General features: G+C 33.2%; 1 protein-coding gene across 1 annotated transcript; it reads right to left on the bottom strand.

Moving 5' to 3' along the window:
* Nucleotides 1–1,091: 1,091 nt before the first annotated feature.
* Nucleotides 1,092–23,861, bottom strand: LOC134686251 (uncharacterized). The gene is made up of 12 exons (XM_063545923.1): nucleotides 23,761–23,861; nucleotides 21,906–22,049; nucleotides 19,607–19,686; nucleotides 18,442–18,513; nucleotides 17,830–17,977; nucleotides 16,760–16,906; nucleotides 15,131–15,204; nucleotides 14,090–14,161; nucleotides 3,808–3,970; nucleotides 2,678–2,778; nucleotides 1,920–2,022; nucleotides 1,092–1,350 (listed from the first exon to the last, which is right to left on the bottom strand). Exons 1-12 carry the CDS (start codon nucleotides 23,783–23,785, stop codon nucleotides 1,121–1,123), a joined length of 1,359 nt encoding a protein of 452 aa, XP_063401993.1. The 5' UTR covers nucleotides 23,786–23,861; the 3' UTR covers nucleotides 1,092–1,120.
* Between the last annotated feature and the right edge of the window lie 110 nt (nucleotides 23,862–23,971).

Below are 23,971 nucleotides of genomic sequence, written 5' to 3'. Positions count from 1 at the left end.
TGGGTTGATCACAAGTGCTACAGACGAGTAGGCAGATCCTGCTTCATATGTGGCACTTTGTCTTCTTTTAATAGAAATTATAGCTTAGCAGTCAACTCCTAGACGTAAACATAACTACTATTGAAAACTATTTTAAAAGATAAGGCTTGGAGTTCTTATTTAGTTCAGTTTTTTAGAAGTCTGTAATTCAGTGGATGTCGTTTGTTTCTGTGTTACATATATTTTTTTCGATCATCATTTTGTACATAGTTATTAAAGGTACCAGGATTATAATTTAGTACGCCAGACGCGCGTTTCGTCTACATAAGACTCATCAGTGACGCTCATATCGAAATAGGTATAAACCAAACACATACAAAGTTGAAGAGCATTGAGGATCCAAAATTCCCAAAAAGTTGTGCCAAATACGGCTAAGGTAATCTATGCCTGGGATAAGAAAATCCTTAGTTTTTCGAAAAATTCAAAGTTTTGTAAACAGGAAATTTATAAAAATGACCACATAATTGATATTCATGTCAACACCGAAGTGCTGACTACTGGGCTGGTGATACCCTCGGGGACGAAACGTCCACCAGCAGAGGCATAGAAAAGGCCATTAGTTATCTCGTTTAAACTGTTTTAAAATTGTCATTTCTGTGCATTTTATAGCTGACCATACGGTATGGGTTTTGCTCATTGTTGAAGGACATACGGTGAACTATAGTTAATGATTTGTGTGCCATTTGGTCTCTTGTGAACAGTTATCCCACTGGCAATCATAGCATATCTTTTTTTTCAGTTGTGCAATCCGAAATATTGCTTCCAACACCCAATTCAGTCAGCCTTCATTCCGCCTATGACGGGGATATATAAGCTCTACACACCAATACCTATGCACTGCTACTTGTAACTTGGTACAGGTCATTAAAGCCAATTACAGTTGCAACCTTCAGATTATAACAAAAAATTTCTTAAACATATTTTCTCTTTGACACATTTCCGATTTCTTTTCTCAAGTTTACTTCTTAGAGAAATTAAGTGGTTATATATTCTCTACTTAAATATATTTTTTTGCATTTTGCATCACAATTTGCACATTTAAAAACAATAAATTTTCAAAAGTAAATGTATCCCAAATTTATTACAATTTACATAATGGAATTAACTTTGTTTGGCAATTTGCCGCAGACAATAAATCAGTGCTTGTATGGGAGTTCCTTTTCACCTTTATACATTCAATAGAACTACTGTGATGGACCTGATGAGTTAACTCAGAACTTATTCTTTGTTTTGTAGTTGACCACATCCAATATTGTCTAGAATATTTAAAGGTACTTGTGTATCCGACACCATCTGTCCAAAAGTCCAATGCTGTAATTAAAATAAATATTTAGAAAAAATAAACATAACATGACACAGATAAGAGAACTATGTTCATGCTAAATGCTAAATCACAAGCTTATGATTTTTGACAGAATGTTATTTATTCCAAAATTACAACCTAAGGTAGAAGAAAGAGGAATGAGTAGTTATCAAAAGTACCAGGATTATAATTTAGTACGCAAGACACGTTTCGTCTATATAAAAATCTAAAGTCTGCAATTTCCAAATAAAATCATTGCATATTCATCCTTTATTCAACAAAAAAGAAAACGGATGCCATGACTTACCAATTTTATTACACAGCACAAAATATCACACTAGTCAACATAATCTAACTTTTTGAACATCCCTAGATTTAGATATTTTCCGGGGAGTTTAGACGAATTAAATGCTATATCAATGGGTTTTATCTACGGTAAACGAAAGACAACCCGTGTCAATTTGCAAGCATTATTTTTCTTCGCTTATATAATTAATGTACTTACTGAATACGTATTATGTTAGTTCCTTTCAAGAGTAACCTGGATCAGTTGTAAGTATTGGTTAAATATACTTACTTGTTGAATTTGTTTTTTGTGAAAGAACATGTGAGAACACATGTTGCAGATCGCTTAACGAACTGAAGTCTGCAAGTGTAGTACATTTACTCTTGCAGTAACTCTGAAAAAAATAAATAAATTCATGTTCAAAGATGCACGTTGATATAGAAGCATTTTCATAACAGCTTGGACAACCGTTATACTTTTGATGACAGGAATATTGAATCGTTTACTTTAAACTTGTTTGTCATCGGCTATCGATAACAGTGTTGTACGCTCACTAAGTCTGTCAGAGGCCTTCCAATGGAAATAAAAGAGTAAAGTACATGCATGTGCACGAGAAGAAAACATGAAAGTTTAAACATTCAACATTAAAATCATACCACAAGGTTAAGTTCCCTGCTAATTATTCGTATTATTTGATTTAGTGGTTGAGAACCTTTGGCGGCCCCCCACAGTTTAAATGCAAAACATGAGAAAACTTGAACATGCTTATGATATTTCATGATGAGAGAATGAATTGTTTGACAAACATGTAAAGCATTTCCAACCACGATTTGAAGGATAAGTACGATATGGACCTTATTTGGCACACAAAATTAAACGATATACTACGGTCTTACAACGTGTGTGGTAAAATTTGTTGATTAAAATGCACGGCTGTTCTGAATGGATTAATCTACAAAGCGAGAACACTTTCCACTTTTATCAGCTAAGAGACGGCTAGCTTTTTTTCGAAAATCTATTACTTGTTTATTTGTTCAATTCATTTTTACCTCTGCATCAAGCCAGCTCTTCGCTTCTTTACCTACATGGTAGCACGAATGATAAAGCTGAAACCCTGAAGGACAATGTCTTGATGAATGGTGACCGCAACCTACAAACAGAATTCGCAAAAATCTCATGAAGAAGTCGAAACCCATCTTTTGGTGACGAAATTTGAAATTGAAAAAATTGAAAAAAAACCATTTCGTTTAAATGTATTTTTTCTATATTACTTTTGATGTTTTATATAAAATCAAACATCAGCGTTACTTTGAATGTATTAAGGAATTGAGAAGCTAAGATAAAAGACAATCAAAAGATTCCAAAGGGATATTCAAACTAAAAAATAGAAAACAAACTAACAAAAGTCACTTAAAACAAACTCTCAGTTGTCACTTAAAAATAACTGTCAATCGTCAAATAAATTACCAACGATTGGTAATGTTTACTTGAAAAAAAAGATGTTACAAGACTCCTACGACAAAGAAATGTTATAAGACTCCAAAAAAAGCTAATACTATTCCACAACATTTTTTTTTAAAACTTTTTCCAGCTGTCTGGTTATTGATTCACATATGGTTTTGCTACTAATCGATTATTTTTTTTCTGAATTCTGACTTGGTATTTAGTAAGGATCTTCTGCGGCTATAGAACGGTAGAATTTATTGTCTTTACAATATTTTGAATAATTTGCGAACTAAACCATTGCTTGCAAATATCATAAGGACCATAAAATCTTCACAATCGCAATCACGATTTGGTTCACCGTTATCAAATATCCGTTTCAAAGATTAATAGCGAATATATTCGAAATGTCTTTACAATACCGTACCCTCTCCTCGATCTGACCTACCGAATTCGACATTTATTTTACTAATATGAGCAAAAAGATGGGTGTCACGTATAGAGCTTGATATGCTTACCTTTTAAGAGCTGCTGAAATAACCCATATTTTTTTGTTGAGGTTGCTCAGTGTTTAGTTTTCTATGTTGTGTTTTGCGTATTACCGTGTGTCTATTGCTCTTTGTCTTTTTTAGTCATGGCGGTGTCAATTTATTTTCAACCTTTGAACTTTTATGTCCGTTTGTTATGTTTCGCCTCTCTCTTTCTGCTCAATGTTTATAACTTATTACCAACTTACCAGTAACAACAGTTGTAGGAACTTGTGTTGTTGTTGTAGCTGGTGTAGTTGTCATGACAACATTGTCGTTACATAGGTCAGAACTGCAACAACCTCCTTTCAGTTGTAATTGCTGTCTTTTTCCAAATATTTGCGGGCTTGATATCATGAATCTCTGACAAAGCTTTAACAATAATAATTAAAAAAAAAGCAATATACAGTATGCAAATTATCTCTCTCTTTCCATCGACTGATCGATCGACAACATTCAAATTCTTAAAAATTAAACAAAATAGTTTGCATGCATTAAAAGAGAAAATAGTTTGCATGCATTAAAAGAGAAAATAGTTTGCATGCATTAAAAGAGAAAATAGTTTGCATGCATTAAAAGAGAAAATAGTTTGCATGCATTAAAAGAGAAAATAGTTTGCATGCATTAAAAGAGAAAATAGTTTGCATGCATTAAAAGAGAAAATAGTTTGCATGCATTAAAAGAGAAAATAGTTTGCATGCATTAAAAGAGAAAATAAACTGATAACGTCATGGCTAATTTGCATGTAAAAATAAGCACGAGTAATTACAAATTTAAGTTTCGAACCTTTCAATGTCAGTGGTATTGATAAATTATTGGGGCTATATCAATATATTAATGGGGTGATATAATTTTTATATTAAGTGCAAAAATGTGAGTTATTAATTTATCTGATCCTATATTTGCCATTGTACAAATAATCTTGATCTAAACTGTTTAATGTCTTGACATACATTGTATATTTAGGCGAAGGTATTTGAAACACACAAGAGTCATAACAGCTAGTGCTTTGTGTAATTATTTAGAATGCTTGCCCTTTTCAGCTCGTGAGATAGAAAGAAGTTTGAATACGCAAAGCAAACATGTAAAACAAAATTCAAATGAAATAAATAAATAAATACTGATACAAGTATTTTTTTAACTTTAAAAGTATATTTTTACGTTACACAAGAACTCCTCATTCCAAACTAAAAGAAAAATTGGAAGAGTTGGTATTGATTTGTTTTGTAAAAAAAAGAATGGTCATTGAAACACGTATCTGGTCTTACTGAGGAATAAATCGTACTTTGTAAAATAAAATCACTGATCTTCTGAAGATGCTTGATTTCTTGACTAACAACATTCTTTAACGTTTGGAGGACGTGTTCTTTTAACAAACAATCGTAATTCCTCAATTCAGTTTTTTCAATCATATAAGCAGCACCACTGTTTCAGAAAGTGCAAGAATCGTTTACTATGCCACTGCTGGTGGACGTTTCATTCCTTATACCTTTATACCTTTATCTTCGGCTTGTTACATAAGCCAAAGGCTTCTACTGACCCCTCATCTTGGATTGTCGTATATGATTTCTCATCCCATAATAATATATTTATATATAATATATTAAAGTTATCAAAAATACTTATTTAGGTGTGCGCAGCTGAAATACTTAACACGAACATATGAATTTATATGGGTTCCAATTTTCGCCATTTAATGCAGACTTAAAATTATTCATAGTCTATGCCGTCACCGTTAAATCTGATAGGTTATTCCACTGATCCACTACTCTAATTAAAAAAGTATTTAGTCTATGTGTAGTCTTACACTGTTTTTTAAAAGTTTTAATGAGTGACCTCTAGTATTATTAGATGGTGCTAAAGTAAATAGGCTCATCCAGTCGATGTCATATATACCATGCAACGCTTTGTAGACTTGTATTATATCATTCCTATCCCTACTATATTCCAAGGTTGGCAAACTTAATGAACGTAGCCTGTCTTCATAATTAAGATGACAAATATTTTGTTACCAGTTTTGTTGCCCTTCTTTGTACCATCTTCGCTAGCCAAGGGTTACGATCCACTCCCGCTCTCTTCACCCTTGGCAGATTGAGCCAACATTTGTGACATCAATGTTGCGCCATCTTCTTCTTCTTCTTCAGGAAGTCCACCCTATCTGCAGGGTCACCGCATTTAAAAATTTTGTTTATTTTTAAAATTGCGTTATTTAAAATCTTATCTACTAGTTAAAATTTAAAATAATAGTAACAGAGTTAGAATAGGATATAACTAAAAATTAGTTAAAAACAGGAACTTGTATGTACACTATACATCTTAAAATTTTAAAATGGATAAAAATAATATCTTATCAGTTGTTTAACTTCCCCTTAACAAAGGAAATTGAAAGGAACTACTAATCCGTACTAGTAATGGGTTGAATTTTATGGGCTAGCATATGGTTTCATAATTAAATTATATATATATATGTATTTAAAATCTAAAATGGTAAAGGATACGAATAAAAAGAAACTTGTAAAATTAGTTTTATGTAAAACAGTAAAATTTGTCAATACAATTTGGATCTACAAGATTATTTACAGGGGTAATTAACATTCATATTCTCTAGTTATGGTTTAACTATGTAGTACTCAGCTATATCACCTAGAATTTAATTAAGTATATAGAGATAGTAGTTTACTACTTCTTATATGTTACATTCCCACGACTGACAGCCACTTGCAAGTTAAACCCAGAACTCAACTGATTGTTCATTTGCTTTCCAAAAGTTGGGTTCTTTTAGCATGCAATGCATAGATCCAGTCTTTGCAGATTCGTTCTAAATCTCTCTGCTGAGACACAGTTATAAGTACGTTCCTAGAAACGTCAATCAAGAATTCGGGAAGATCCTCATCAGAATCAATTATACTGCAATAGGGTATTTGATTATCCTCTAGTAGGCATTTCAGTCTATTGTGATGAATTTTTCTCACAGAACTCAGACTTTCACACTTGATTAGAAAATGTTTATAATCTTCAGGTCCTACCATGCATAATTTGCATTCTGCAGATTTTGTAACGTCAAAACGGTTGGTAATACTTTGGGTTTTGTAAGTTCCTGTAAGTATCCTGGATTTTATTATCCCTTTGCTAACATCTCTTTTATGATCTCTGACACTGCTCCAACAGAAGTTTGGTTTTTTAAAGTTCCAATTGTTAACTTCCATATATTTGAGCGTTGATTTACTTCTAGCAGTTTCGGTCCATCTATTTTTCCAGGTTTGGTCTATGACATCGTGAGTCAATCTTTTCCAATTTTTCTCCGGATTTAGTATAATCTCATGTGCGGATGGAAGATCATAAGATTTGAGAGTTTTGTCCACATTTATGTACCAACTATTTGATTTATCATCTTTTGTAGCTAGCTGTCTAATTCAAATTTTACACTCGATTGAGTTGGGATCTTTCGATATTCTAAGAAATAAGGAAATGACAGCTTTATGTACAAGTTGCTCAATGGATTCAGCTCCGAGCAAGATATAGATAGCAGCATCTGCAGTTATTTGTGGTAAAGATAGAATTTGCTTAAATGATTTTTTCTGAAAAGCTTCTAATTTTTGGATATCAGTTTTAGTAATGTTGAGAATTTCAATTCCATAGAGCATTCTTGGTATAACGTAAGTCCGCCATAGCTTATAAGATAATAGAGGATTTATACCATTTATTCCATGTAATCCAGCACCTAATAGTGAATACATTGTAGCTCTTGCAGCAGAGATTCTTTTCTCTACATTTGGATTATTTTTCTCTTGCCTTTCAATTCCTAAATGTTTGATGTTTTGCTTTTCGTCTATTTTTTCATTAAAAAGTTGAAGATTTATATCTTTATTCTTCTTGTTAATCAATAGAATTTCAGTTTTTTTGTTGTTTATCTTTACCCGATCGTTTTTGGTACAGTTTTCAATGATGCGGAGTTGGGTTGAGGCATCATGTTCTGAGCCAGCACATAGCATTATGTCATCTGCGCACGTTGGGCAACCCACATAATTCGTTCCAATTTTAATTCCTATGTTTGTGGATTCAAGAGTATCAAGGGTATTTTTATTATAGGCCTTGTAAAAATTGGCAGAGAGAATTCCTCCTTGTTTGACTCCCTGCTCATTTACAAATGTTTCTGAGATGTATCCTTGAGATTTAACTTGTGTAGTTGTCTTGTTATATAGTTCCTTAATTAGTAACCATGAAGCTCCATTAATTCCTTGATGATATAATTTCCAAAATAGGTGTATATGGTCTACCACGTCAAAAGCTTTTTCTGCATCCAGAGTTATTAGAATAAGACACTCATTTTTATCTTTGGCTTCATTAATTGCTTCAGAGATGAGAAGAGCAATATTAATAGAGGATGCACCTTTAGTGAAGCCTTTCTGAAGCTTGTTTTGATGTTTATTTAGTGTACCCTCAATTCTGGCTCTAATACAAAGCTCCAAAATCTTACAAATGATGGAAATGACTGTGATGCCTCTATAATTGGATGGAATAGTAGGGTCTTTGTCTTTTTTGTGGACAGGGGTCAGAAGACCTTTTTTGATGTCTTCAGGTACATGCTTTGTATAGAATATGTTGTTAATTAAGGTTACCAGGAATTCAGTCAACTCTGTTCCACCATAAATTAGATGTTCTGCAGTTAAGCCTTCTACATCCCCAGCCTTTTTTCTTTTTAATATCGAAATACGCTTGGTGATTTCTGTTGAAGTAACAGGTTGAATTGTTATTTCTTGGTTTTCACAGATGTTGACTATGGTTTCCATGTCTAGCTTGACAAGATTATCATGACCAGTGTTGAAAAAAGGATTTGAATTGGTTTTGGCTAATTTTTCAAAGTGTTCTTTAAAGACATTATTTATCTCATTTGGAGTTGATGCTTCTTTTTCTTCAGTTCTAAGGGTGTGTGTGAAATGAGAAGAAGAAGACCGTTGAGTTTTAATAAGTCGAAAAAACAGATCCTTGTCCCTATCTGAAGCCATCATAATTTCTTCATGTAGTTTAATTCTTTTGTCAGCGGTTTGTTGTCTTTGTATCGATCTGACCGAACGTTTCGTCTCTAGTCTCTTTAAGTTGTAAATATTATTTTTCGACGGAGGTTAACCAACCTTTTTCCACAGATAAAATGCCTTTTTTGACAGACCTACAGCTTTAGCAAGTTGTGGATACCAGCTGATCTTCTTTTTTCTACTAAATTTGGATTTCCTACGGGGATAGCTCAGATTTAAAGCATTAGTTAGACCAGATATTAGCTGGTTTGTAGCTTGTTCAATACCGTAAGGTGTTCTCATGTTCAGATATTTTCTATCTTTTAGTTCCTCCTTCAAATTTTGTTCATAACTTGTTTTATCAACCTTTTCCCAATTAATCTTAGTCACAATATCTCCACTCAGTTGTTTTTGAGCGGTCTGTAAACTAACAGAAAAATCAGCGGAGACGGGATAATGGTCTGATGTGTTATGACCTTCTTTTAGGATTTTCACCTGCATATAATCAGTTGACTCATCATCATTCTCTCTAGATTTTGTTAAAATGTAGTCTATCTGTGATTTTGAATCACCCTGATGGTACGTATGGTCTATAGGGTAGTTAGATGGTAGCACTATTTGATTGTCCTTACAAAAGTTTTTAAATAGTTCATCTTGGGAGTCCTTGTAATGTCTATGAAATGAAGCATTAAAATCGCCGGCGATAATAATTGAATGAGTTCCTTGATATTTCAGTAGTAATTCTTTTAAGATGTCCAAAGCTGCTCTATAAGCATCATGCCCTTTGTCGGTACCTCTTGAGGGGAGATATACATTTATAAGGCAGATTGGGTTTTTTGTGGTTGAAATTTCGATAGCCTGTATTCTGTTATCTCCATCAGGAAGTTGAGAAAACATATTTGACATGGACTTTCTATACAAAATTGCAATACCTCCATGGCCTCTTGGTCTACTGATTGGAGATAAGGGTTCATTATCATCAATTTGTCTCGAGAAAGTTATAAAATCTGAATGATGTTGTTTCAATAATTCTTTTTCATAGTTAAAAAGCCAATGTTCTTGTATCAGTACAATATCATGTTTATCAAGAAGTTCATCAAAGTAGATTTTATTGGAACTAAAGCCTTTAATGTTGAAAGAAACAATTCGGAGCGGACTTGATTTTCTTAAAGTTATATCATTCTTGTCACAGGGGGTGCTATATCTGGATCTAGGAGGAATGTTTGACCTTTGTCTAAAAAAGGATTGTAGATGTGTTGAACATTCTTGTTTGGAGGCAATCCTACTGTGGCAGAACAATTTTCTGATATCCTTGTCTCACTCCTTTGTTCAACAGCAAAACAGTTTTTACTATTTGAGTTTTGGAAATTTGTTATGATATTGGGATCAGGATTTTTAGGATCAACATATGGTTTTGCTGAATCTCTAGGATGACCACTTTGTGAAGAATCATTCAGGTTTGCTTTCATTTCATTTCCTTTTCTGACAGCAAAACTGTTTTTACTATCTCCTGTAGAACTGTTACTTATGACATTAGGAACATAAGAATAAGAATTTATGATATGCTCCGGTACATCTTTATTAGTAGATGTGTTTATCTGTACCTTTCCTTGAGTAGATGACCTATGGTGAATTTGAGAATGAAGATGAGTAGATGGATTGACAGCAAAACTGTTATTACTATCTCCTGATGAACTGTTACTTGTGTCATTAGAAACGTAAGACTTTGTGATAAACTCTGGGACAATTTTATTACTAGATGTGTCTGTCTGTACCTTTCCTTGAGTAGAGGACATGTGGAAAATTTGAGAATGAGGATGAATTGATGGAGTGACAGCAATACTGTTATTACTATCAAATGGAGATAATTGTGTTGCAACTGCAGCTCTAGGATATATCATTTGTGGATACTGGGCTTGCATGTGACTATTTGGCATGTTTTGTGAGGGTGCCATATGAGTTCTACTTGGTTGTCTAAACAAATAAGGTGGTGGAGCTGGAACTGTCTGCTGGAATAAAGGATGAACTGGTTGTTGTAACCATTGGTTTTGCACTGGAGTTGGAGAAGGTTGTACATGTTGAGAGTGTAATGTATGTACAGGGCCTTGTTGGTTCATATGTGCTGTGCCTTGCAGGTTGACTATGTTTTGACTTTGTTGCTTAAGCATGAAGAATTGATTTTCAAGGTGTTGTAGTCTCAAATTTGACATTTCACGCTCAAGGTCTCTGATTCTGTTATCTACTTGTGAACAGTGACAATTCGAACAGTTAGGACTGTTTGATGATGGGGTCTGTGTAAAACTATGAAAGTCAGGTCCATTTTGGTGGTAGTCATTTTGACCGAGCTGAGTCAGTTTCATGTTTCTGATTAAGTTATTATAATCTAGTATGGTGTTCTCTAGAGCAGCAATATGTGCTTCTGCTACGGCGAGTTTGGATTTTAAATCATCTTGCTTCAGTATCTTCTGTTTCTTTGGTCCAGGTTGTTTAGGTTGTTTTATTGAGTTATTATCTGTCTGCAAAATTGGAGAAGAGTTGTTTCTAAGAGCTCCTATATTAGTTAATTGTTGTTGAGCAGTATGAACTTGTTTGTCTGAATGGTCTCGTTGCACGTCATTGGAAATCCCACAATAAGGGTCGGATTTTGGTGATTTTTCAAGTTTTCTGTTTATCTGAACTGTTTTCACCAAAGTATCTGGGGAGCATGAGGAATGAGTAAATTGAATCATGTTTCCAGCATCTGTTTGTATTTCTGAGATGGATAGGTCATTTAATAGCAAATTACACTGTGTGCATTTGAATTGTTCCAATTCATCAATACTCATAGATTTGTATTGATCAGAAGTTATGTTTTGACATTGAGAATGGAACTTTTCTTCGCAAGTAATACACATGATAAAGTCGAAGTCGATTATGTTCTCAGAGCAACTAGCACAATTTTTGTGAGATTGGGTAGAATCTGTTTCTACTATTGCATGTATTGTCTCAATTGATGCCGAATTTTGAGTTCTGTTTAAATTGGTCAAGAGTGGATCTTTTTCATCTTTACTGGATGTAGGTACAATTGCAGAATGGGAAGAAATTTTGTCGGATTGTATCCAATTGTTAGAGTCCTGATCAGACAAGAAAGATTTACATGAATCCTGTATGGCTGTGTTCATATTGTTTAATAATTCTACAGATGGTAATGTACCTAAAATTTCATGTAGGTCATTCTTAATAAAGTCCTTAATCTCTCTACCATTTGCTTCAACAGAGAATGCAGTTTTGTATAAATTGATTCTGTAAGCTTGTCTCCTACCAACCTTATCATTAGTGATTGGTTTAATACTGAGTTATTCTTCAACTATGAGATTGTTTTTGTCCCTTTTGAAATGAGATATAGCTGTTAAACTACTTGATTTTTCATAGAAAGCAAGAGTATGTTTATGAAACATCAGAAACGCAGCAGGAGAGAATTTCATAACAAGGGTTCCTCTTTTGAATTCAGCCTGTACATTGAGCTGTTCAGTAGCATCAATCATCTTTTGGGCTGCTTTGGTTGGATTTAGTGAGTAATTGGTCACTGTTGATTTCCCTTGATTTAATCTATTTGGAGTAAATTGACTAGATAGTTGCAAACGTTCCCTGTTTTTTTGTCGTTCTTTGTGCTTTGCAACTGCTAGACTTGGTGTATATCTATATGGAGAGATTTTTTCTCTGTGTGATCTCCTTGGGGAAGACATTTTAGATTCAGATATCATCTATCATCTATCGGAAGTTTAAAGTCACGCCCATTCCGAATAAACTATTCTTGACCAACGGTAGCACTTGAACTCTTCAATTTGGAGATAAAAACACGGTAGCGTCTAGATTCTAACCACTTGGTAAAGCCGGAAATGAAAATATATGTCAATATTCATGCATTTGTGCATGAAACATACACAGAAACTTCTATTAGTTGATTAAAAACATTCAAGTTGTCACTAAATATAGTCCTATGTTTAGTGATGTAAAGACTTGTTGCACAATAAACACGTGGCAATTGTTTACAAACACTTTCAACATTTACACGTGATCATGTTATAGGCGCTTTTTGATTGGATGCAGCGAGTATCTACTGCAACCAATAACAATCCTTACCTTGTGTCTCCGAAATATTATCTCAATCCGCCAAGGGTGAAGAGAGCGGGAGTGGATCGTAACCCTTGGCTAGCGAAGATGCTTTGTACAGATTCCAGTTTGTAAATGTCTTTTTTAAGATACGGTTACCAGACACATTTCGCATATTCTAACAGCGAACGCCATATTGATTTATAAATAGCAAAAAACATATCTTGATCCATGTAATCAAAAGAATGATGAATAAGAGATAACACTCTCTGCGCTTTGTTATAAATATCACTTATATGTTTTTCAAATTTCAAATTAGACTCGAAAGTTACTCCAAGATTCTTTTCTTCGTTCACTGTTGATAATGCAATAAAATTTCTGGATTCATCCAACATGGTATACATTTTTTAACGATATTGCAGGTCATTGTCAGGATTAATATGCAATACTTTACATTTAGCAGCATTAAGTTTTAATTTCCACATATCTGACCATTCACATAATCTGTCCAAATTTTCCTGTAACTTACATCGCTCATAATCTGACGAGACTTTATAATAAACTTTACAATCATCAGCAAAAACTTTCACTATGCCCTCTTCTACATCAGGAAGGTCATTTATAAATGTTAAGAAAAGAACTGGTCCTAAAACACTTCCCTGAGGTACACCACTCACCACGTCTGACCATGTGATGTTGTATTATTTATACGAACACATTGCTTACGCCAAGATAGAAAACTTTTTGTCCAATTCAAAATACAGCCCTTTATTCCAAGTTTTTTAAGTTTCAAAAATAAACGCTGATGTGACACGGTATCAAACGCCTTGGACAAATCAAGGAAAATCGAGTCCAGTGGAAAACCACTATCAATTAATTCTAACCACTCATCCAAAACCTCTAGGAGTTGAGTAACACATGATCTACCGGGACGGAAGCCATAATGACTACTAGTAAAAAGATTGATCGTGAGAATAAACTTCATAATATTGTCTCTAATAACGGATTCACATATCTTACATACCACTGATGTTAAGCTTACATGTCTTTCGTAGCAGCCCAGTAGTCTGCACTTCGGTGTTGACATGAATATCAATTATATGGTCATTTTTACAAATTTCCTGTTTCCAAAAGTATGAATTTTTCGAAATACTAAGGATTTTCTAATCCCAGGCATAGATTACCTCAGTCGTATTTGGCACAACTTTTTGGACTTTTTGGTCCTTAAAGCTCTTCAACTTTGTACTTATTTGGCTTTATAATTATTTTATCTGAAAGTCACTGATGAGTCTTATGTAGACGAAACGCGCGTCTGGCGTATGACGTTTGGTACCTTTGATAACTATTTACTATGGTAGCAAATCATTAAGTAAAAATTGCAACATACCTGATCATCCATACATCCAAGTCTATATACCGGTCTCAGATCAAAACTTAATGTTTCAAGAGAATAACATTTCTGAAATAGATTATTTTAAAAATAATGATAAGACACAGAATTCATAATTTTTAAACTTCAACTTACATTCACTATGTTGTCTTATTTTTGCAAAAAAAACCACCCAATTATTTAAATTTGAACGATCATACAATACTTTAAAGAATATAAGTGCATCATTCATGTAACACAATCAGTTAGCAGTATATTGTGTTTTCTTTTCTTATGTTCTTTACACTTATTTAACGGTTTTGAAAGGTCGTACACACAATTTTTCATATGTTTAGACTTATTGCAAAAGGCCAGCGGTGGACCCTTTAGATGTATGTTGCAACGGTTCTTTAAAATACACATTCGTCACTTCATGGGATATCTACACCAGATCCGATCTTCAAACCACATTCCGATTGGACCTGTGTATTTATACATCCCACATAGTCAAATGAGGTTACTGAAGCTAGGGCGTGATTGTAAGAATGGAGAAATAATAAGGGTGTTTTTAAAGACCTTGACTACCCATGAAGAGCTTTGCACGGTAAAACACAGCCAGTCCATTAATTTATGTTCCTTAGTGTCAATAATTAGCTATGTTGGTTGCATGTATCTCAACGATACGTTGACCGTTGTAATTATGGTCTGTATCCTGTTCTTGTATATTTCAAAGTACTTTAGTTTGAACTATTGTGTTTTTCAAAATTTGTATATGCATAACTGTTTTGGGAAGTAATTACCATTTAGAGTTTAGCTAGCTAAAAAGCAGGGTATAACTAAAACCTTTTGTTGGTACTTACATGTGCCAAGTCAGGATTTAGCAGCTGTTTTTCAATTGTATCGTCGGTTGATATATATTGTTTAATAATTTTTATGAATTTCCCTTTTTTGAATTTGCCTTAAAGATCGATAATTTAATTAAACTTTTTCTTATTCGAAATAACCTTGGATCAAAGACATCGCACTGAAAAAACTGTCACTTCGTTTAAGGGAGCTTACCATGCCCCCGCTACATGAGGTGGTCGCCTTGCAGTCATCAATATGTTCTATGTCATTACAACTATTACATCTAACTGCAATGGAAGGAAACAAAAAATATATATTTAACGTGAAAAACATTAGGCTCGAATTGTTTTGAAAGGACCCACTTGCGAATCGCTTTTTTTTCTTAAACAGAAGAGTCAAAGATGTTTTGGCATATATACAATTATTGCTTGAATTTTACGAAACTTCGTGTTTCCAACAGCCCTCTTTATCAAAGACAAAAACAGTTTTGGATATTCAATTCATGGCACTATTTAAGTCTAACTTAACTACAGTAACTATCTTATTAAGGAAAAACTAAACTGTGTTACTATATAAAACGCTTGCAAAACAAATCTTAGACTATTTCTTTTTTATGTTTCAAGAATTCTCACCTAATGTAAGCTATAGCTTAGATAGATCTCTACGTTCAACATGCAAAAGCCACTTTTTTTTATCTTGGTTCCGATTTCCAGACGCCTCAATTAAAAAACTTATTTTTTTGTTTGTTGCTTCTCCGTTTAGCACGCACCATTAAGAGTATAAAAGTATGATGGATCTTGTTTTGAATTTAACATATTTCTACACTTGCAGTATTGTGCTGAATCTATATTCTAATATGACGTCCTTATTACGCTTTGTAAACAAAGCCATGCCACAAAATATGTTTGACACATGCGCACGAACTTACTGTTTATATAAAATTTATTTCCATCGTTATCCCTTAAAATATATACATTTAAGCAGCTAACATAAACTTTTATTATATATTTTTATGAAACAACATAACTTTTATATTTACCCTGCTTGTAGTTTTTAACCTTATCAAATATGAACTGCAATGCACAGAATCCTTAGGAAGGAAACGGGAACAGCCAAACATTTTTACAGTAAATTCGCACGCTTCGACCTATACAAACACTGTATTTGTCCCATTAGAATCGAAATAATCCCTTCATGTCATGCTCTATAGATATAGGAAGATGTGGTGTGAGTGCCAATGAGACAACTCTCCATCCAAACAACAATTCAAAAATTACCATTATAGGTTAAAGTACGGCCTTCAACACGGAGCCTTGGCTCACACCGAACAACAAGCTATAAAGGGCCCCAAAATAACTAGTGTAAAACCATTCAAACGGGAAAACCAACGGTCTAATCTATATAAACAAAACGAGAAACGAGAAACACGTATATATTACATAAACAAACGACAACTACTGTACATCAGATTCCTGACTTAGGACAGGTGCAAACATTTGCAGCGGGATTAAACGTTTTAATGGGCCCAAACCTTCTCCCTTTTTCTGAAACAATAGCATAACATCACAACATATAAAAACATACGATAAAATATCAATTGGCAGACTTAACTCAATCAAAAAACGTATGATTACACAATGAACGAATAAATTTGATCTGCGATATCTGAATACAAATGTCTGCTCATTTTAACATGGGTAGGCATTATATTTGACCACATTTTATACCTCGCTAACGCTCAGTGTAAAATATCGACAAATATAATGCCTACCCATGATAAAATGAGCATAGAGCATGACATGAAGGAATTATTTCTTAATTGAACACTACTTTATTACTTACAACAACTTTTACACATCAAGGGACATAACTTCGAAGCAGCACATGTATCATTCTGACAGAAATCTGGGTTTAACTGTATTATACGTGTACATATACTGTCATCAATATTACCACAGTCGTTGATCAATGGTGAGATAGTTGTTTCATCTACGTTAGAAAAAGATAAAAACGTAGAATCATTTTCATAACAGCGTGGACCACCTCAATACTTTTGTTGGTAATACTACTGAATCATTTACCTTAAAATTGTTTGTGGTTGGCTATTGCATAACAGTGATTTTATGTTCAATCAGTCTGTCAGAGGCCTTTCAATGGGGATTTAAATAGAATAAAAGTGTAAAGGACATGCAGGTGTAAGAGAGGAAAATAAGAAATTTAAATGTATTCAACAGTTACCGTCTGTGAAATTTAACTAAATGATAATGAATTAAAAGCAGATTTTAAAAGATCATTATTGTCTGCAGCATTTGCGAATTTTATTGGATGAATAGTATTAGTCATTAGAGTAACCTGAACTATCTAATGAAATACATATTTAACCCTGCCACATTTTGCATGTGCCTGTGTTGCATATTTGTTTTTGAATTCGCGCATTACTTTTAATGCCATTTGTTTTACGTTTGTCATTTCGGAGCCTTTCATAGCTGACTATGCAGTATGGGCCTAAGTTTGCTTATAAAATGTAAAAGTGTTCGTAATTTTTGTATTTATGTTACACTTATAAATATATATATAGCGTTGCAGTTTCTTTGTAATATAAACTCATCATAGATACCAAGATTACACCAGATTGTCTACACAACTCATCCGTAATGCTCGAATCAGAATAATTTAAAGGTCTAATAAAGATCCAAATTAAAGAGCATTGAGGACCAAAAATTCCAAAACTATTTTTCCCATATACAGCTAAGATAATCTGTGCCTGGGATAAAAAAAAATAATTTCAACAACAACATTTTTTTGTAAACAAAGAATTTATGAGAACGGCCATTTCAATGATCATTCATGTTAATACAGAAGTGCTGACTGTTTGAATTGTATTATGAAGGGTTCCTTAGAGTAAAACGTACTTGATGGTTGTGTTGTGATCATTTGGTGATTATGTTTTACATATTCAATCGCCTCAGGTGTCAAATTATTACATCTATCTTCATGACAGCATGCAGCATTAACTTTGAGACTGCGTTTGACATTATCACCAAAGTAGCCGGCACAAAGCTGAAATGTTAAAAAGTCAAAGATAACTTTTATGAAATTAGATACAAATATTTGTTCATTCGATCATAAATCATACATAGAAGATTCTATCGTATCAAAAGCGTCCGATACAAGCAGTTAGCTTGATGCTTTTGTTCGCATTGGAAAAAAATTTAGGATTTGTGCTGTTACCCTTTTCCACTTCCATATTGCCAAGTAGCACTGATTAAAAACAGCGATGTATTTTACTGAATTATTTACGTTTGGCTTTCTTTTTTGCCGTCAGAGCAAACAAATAAATATCCTGATCAGCGTATGTTATCAGAACTAACATAACACCGTGATTCAGATCTAAAAAAAGTTTTGCATTTAAAAAATAACAATGTTTTTGGATGGGCGCCAATGACAGTGAAATCAAAAACAAACAAAATTAACAACAAAAAACAACAAAAGACTAAAGTTACCGTTAGTATTATTATACTTACATTTTTTGTAGCACATCCTAGTTTATATATTTCTCTGAAATCGTCAGCAAAAGACTGCGTGGTAAAACAATACTACAAACAAAAATTCTTATAGTGAACATATATTGTACTGTCTTAAAAGCATACATTCCAGTGAATAGTATTATTAACAAATGTGTAAAAAAAAATTATTTAGTAGTCTGCTTTGTGCGTTCCTGGTGAAGGTAAACCCCCAAAAGCGCTTCGGACGCATGCTATTATTTAGCGTGTTATCTTCATTTTTTTTTATCCTAAAAGAGGCAAACAAGTTATTATAATACAGAATCTATTTTTGTTTTGTTTTGTTTAACGTTCTATTGTTATTCAATTACGAATTACTTTTTTGGGGCCCTGATTTTAGACCACTTTCGAGTTCATCCGTCACCGGAAAAAACTCGTCAATTATACGCGCCTTTATCATCGTCATTTGTGCGTTTAGGGGCGTCGTCACTTCCTTCCAATGTTGAGCGAGTGGTTGGAAAACTATAATTCTATATTGTACGAATTATTCGGCAAATTGAATTCTCAAAATTGACAATCAACACTGCTGTCATTAGGGAAATGTCAGTAAGTACCTACAGAGCAACCATTATTTCTAGTTTATCCTGCACAAAGACGATCACTAAGACGCTTGATGAACGTAAATAGTGCAGGGATACAGGCGAGCCCCTCTAACTGGTAAATAACGTCATAAAGGCGTGTATAATTGACGAGTTTTTGCCGGTGACGGATGAACTCGAAAGTGGTCTATTGTCTCAGTAGTGTATTTACATTGATTACTAGCATGTAAATAAACTATGCTGCGGTGAGTTCGAATGTCGCTCATGTAAGGTGCGTTTGGCTCAAATTTGAGTTGACAAAATGTCAGTTTTCCTACAGGAGGTCGGGCGTTCTCTCCGGTTACTCCGTCTTTCTCTAACAACAAAATCTGGTCTCCGTGATATAGCCAGAGTGACCAGATTAGAGTAGAGATATATATTAACACACACACAAGTCTTAGCATAGCATATAAAGTTACTAGGACACTTTATTATTATTTTTATTTTTTTAATTTTTATTCAGGTTAATTATACATCATATTATTTTCAAAATTCCTATTAACTAACTGCGTACCAATCTTTTCGGAAAATGAATATTTAACACTTACATGGTCTTTTGATGGACATTCTACCATGTTTGTACAATTCTTGGGATTATCGACCTCATGACACTCGTAACAATTAGTAGCTGAAATAGTTGTTCCTTTGTAGATATCATCATTATTCATTTTTGTTTTATTTCTACTGAACAGTTAGTTTTACTTAATTATTTGCGCCTACTTTTTTTTTTTCATGCACCCATTTCTGGAATCGTAGGGTTATAGTTAGGGTATTTACCCAGACGACTTGCAAGACTATAATGGGGATATATCAATTAGACCATAATCCAATGTCACAAATAACCAAGACATCTATTAAAATGTACGGAAGCGTATTAGCGCCACACATTTTTTTTTTTATTTTTCTTCTTATGTTTGCGTTATAACGCAAACCTTTGCGTTATAACGCAAACATTTGCGTTATAACGCAAACCTTTGCGATATAACGCAAACCTCTGCGTTATAACGCAAACCTTTGCGTTATAACGCAAACCTTTGCGTTGTAACGCAAATCTTTGCGTTATAACGCAAACCTTTGCGTTATAACGCAAACCTTTGCGTTGTAACGCAAATCTTTGCGTTATAACGCAAACCTTTTGCGTTATAACGCAAACCTTTGCGTTATAACGCAAACCTTTGCGATATAACGCAAACCTTTGCGTTATAACGCAAACCTTTGCGATATAACGCAAACATTTGTTTTATCTTATTTCTTATTTAAGATTCAAAGGAAACAGTAGTTATTAATGGAGGAGGCTGGATATAATAAAATTTATCACCTTTGTAGTAATTGCAAAGTAAACTACTTGAATAATTAGATCATATCAATGACTAATAATGAGCATAATAATATAAGAAGATGTGGTATGAGTGCCAATAAGAAAACTCTCCATCTAAGTCACTATTCGTAAAAGTAAACCATCATAGGCCGAATTACGGTCTTCAACACGGAGCATTGGCTCACACTAAACAACAAACTATAAGGTCCCCAAAAACGATATCCAAGTTACTACTAGTATATATATTACAAAGAAAATTGAGTAAATTGAGGTTATACCTAAGAAAAAAATCAACCCTGCTAATATAGCTAAAACCGAATATAAATATACTTCCAAAGTAAGCTCTCGTTTGAGAACTGTGTAAAGTAGGTTACATTCAAACAAGCTACCCTTTGGCAATTAATGTATAGAATGAAGATGTTTCATTAATAAAATTATGTTCTCTCTATTCAAATTGCTACCCAAGCATCTTAAAAATACTTCATTATATTGAAATGAAAATTCAATGACTTTCTATCAAAGAATCTTGATCATATTCTGAGATTTAAAAAAAATGTTTCCTTATTAATAATTCATTTTAAAGCAGAAAGATCATTTTGTCTATTTGACTTGGAGGTTTCACAATTGTATGACATTATTTTTGATCTTTCAATTTTAATATGACTATATACTATATCTATTTTCTTGTTAAATTATATACTTTTCTGATGCACAAATCAGTCTTAATTTATGTATAATTGCACTTCAATTATTCCATTATTCCTATGCATACTTATTATAATGATTTGGCCTTGTATGTATGTTTCTTTTTTTATCTACTAGTAAATCACATCCGAAATGAATGACAGACGGACATATATACAAAACTTAATGAATAATTGAAAGAAAGATGTTTGCGTTATAACGCAAAGGTTTGCGTTGTAACGCAAAGGTTTGCGTTATATCGCAAAGGTTTGCGTTATATCGCAAAGGTTTGCGTTATAACGCAAATGTTTGCGTTATAACGCAAAGGTTTGCGTTAAAACGCAAACATAGGAAGAAAAATAAAAAAAAAAAAATGTGTGGCGCTAATACGCTTCCGTAAAAATGTGTATGTACAAACGAAAAGAAAATTTACAGAACTTATCGATTTCAAGACGGTTTATAAGCTCATTTGAAATCATTCAAGTTAACAGTTTTTAAAGTGAAAGACATATTAATTGCAAAACAGAGCCTTAGAAAAAAGCAAAATGTGTTTTGAATTAACTTTACCTAGGAAAGTTGAAACTTTATGAATTCTATAAATATGTCTGATATTTTCTAATTGCGAAATTACCAAGCACGAGCCTGATGTCTGAATCAATTAAAGGCAATTTGAAAACATTTCGAACTCACCTTTGCCTGAGACCAATTCTCCCCAAAATGTCATGGCCAGAATCATTAAGGCATATTTATCGTATGACTATACCAAATTATCTACATTTCTTGATTCACTTTTAATACACATTTTTATTTCATCTTGCAAATACGTAAACATCAAATCTACCTACGACAGAGTCCACAACTTCGTTGACATAATGTTGACAGACAGGTGTCGCTGCAAAACCCTGGATACTTCTGAATTAGTTGAGAACAAACCTGGTTTTCTATGTCCTCACATCCAAAAGTTGTGTTTACATGAAATACCAACAACACTGTTTTGAAAAAAAAAACATTATAAGTGTTTGCCTGTAAAACAAATGTTCAACTCAGAAGGCATGTATACGTGAGTTAACAGCCGTTTCGTATTTCAAATTTTCTAAGTTAGATGTAATCACAATTTGATGTAATAATTAATACATAGTGATAGTAATGGTTGAAAGGAATGAACTCGTTTTATAAACCTTTCATCGTCGATTCTCGTTGGTCTTGAAAATAATTCCTTATGTAAATCACAAATGTATTTATAATATTTATATATCTGAATCAATAAAATGCAAACGTTGATGCACTTATGAAACATGATAATCTTATTAATACACAAAAAAACAAGAAAAAAACAACACGAACGTACATTTGTACACTCTACGTAGTAAAATGTAAAAGATTTGTACGGATGACTCAATTTGCCAGTTTAATATTGAGAATATAATGCAAAATAAATATAAGAAGATGTGGCATGACACAACTCTACATCCCAGTCACAATTTGTAAAAGTAAACCATTGTAGGTCTAAGTACGGTCTACAACACGCAGCCGTGGTTTCCACTCTACAGCAAGCTATACAGGGTCATAAAAAATTACTAGTGTAAAAACATTGAAACGGGAAATCCAACTGTCTAATCTAAAAGTCTACCAGAAAGGCATAAATGATCTGGTCTGATAGATATAGATATATTTATGAAAAACACTCCAAAAAAAGTGTCATTTTGAAATTAATAATTGTCGAAAATTCAGGAATGAACCCATGGCAATGTCTAGACTAGTATCCTAATCATTCAATCTTGTCATCGGTCCCTAATGTTGTTTTTCGCTATATTTATAATATCAAAATGGAAATAAGACCGCACCGTACAAATTAAAAAAGAAAATGTTCAAAGATATCTGTTTCGTTGTACACTATCTATACCTAGCCGCCTTACTGTAGCTCAGATTTTATAGAGATTGAACAATCGGGAAGGTCTCACTGTTAGTGGTCTCTGGTACCTTTTGCAATATATTTGGAGTGTAGCGGCGCTTCGAATTGAACATGTCCATTACATTTTCTTATAATTAAGTATGTTTCAAGTGTTAACAAATTGTTTGTGTTTTCATCTTTATAATTTAGGCGTAATGAAGTAATTATAAACTATTATTTTGGTTTATCTGTATCGAGTTCTATTGATAAACTATAAAGTTCCAATCGTGTTCTATGCACGTAAGGGGTTATTGTGAGGACAATAACAAATCACAAAAAGATTTATACCTTTTTTCAGTATTTCTACTTTTTTAACGTGGTTATCGTTTTAGAAGTCTTTTAAATATTCAGTAATTATTGTTTTTAAATGAGACATTATGAGTATCGAACCGGCTGCTACATGTACATGTGCTGTCGACAGAATGTTGATTATTCAATATCGAATATCGAATAAAAATCGACCGCTAATTTCAAATTTCAGAAGACTACTGAAGTCTGTACTATATGTTTGTATTATAAGTTTGTTTTCTTATTTACTTATATATGTCTAACGCCTGCTTTATTTATACTCTACTTCTGATTATAGATTTCCCGTATGGAGTAGAATAAAACTGACCTTTTTCAGTACTTTAAAAGCAGGTGGTATAAAATCTTAATTTTTTCCGTTGAAATAAATTTATGAAAATGAATTGTAAAACTTTGGTGCAAACAACTGAATACATGAATTATAAATTCAATTGACTATTTACCTGTCCACAGTGTATACTTGTTCATATTTGCATTGATCAACGACAACTTTGGTTATGATAAGAAACTCGTGACTACATTATATAATAATCTTTACAGTGTGTTATTCTACAACAGATACGTAATTAAATAAAGTCTAAGGGAATACCAACTGCTTAATTTAATAGATTTCGTATAATTTATTACTTTTTATTTTCATTAGAGAAACGCATG

This window comes from Mytilus trossulus, chromosome 10 (assembly GCF_036588685.1).
Source record: "Mytilus trossulus isolate FHL-02 chromosome 10, PNRI_Mtr1.1.1.hap1, whole genome shotgun sequence".
Taxonomy (NCBI): domain Eukaryota; kingdom Metazoa; phylum Mollusca; class Bivalvia; order Mytilida; family Mytilidae; genus Mytilus; species Mytilus trossulus.
This window is presented reverse-complemented; position numbering and strand designations above follow the sequence as displayed.

Bases quoted from the DNA above. Each gene is read 5' to 3' on its own strand.
- LOC134686251 (XM_063545923.1), bottom strand. From the start codon at position 23,785: ATGAACAAGTATACACTGTGGACAG. The intron at 19,687-21,905 runs GTAGGTAGATTT...CAACTATTTCAG, and splicing joins ACGAAGTTGTGGACTCTGTC to CTACTAATTGTTACGAGTGT. The intron at 1,351-1,919 runs GTAAGTATATTT...TTTTAATTACAG, and splicing joins ACAAAAAACAAATTCAACAA to CATTGGACTTTTGGACAGAT.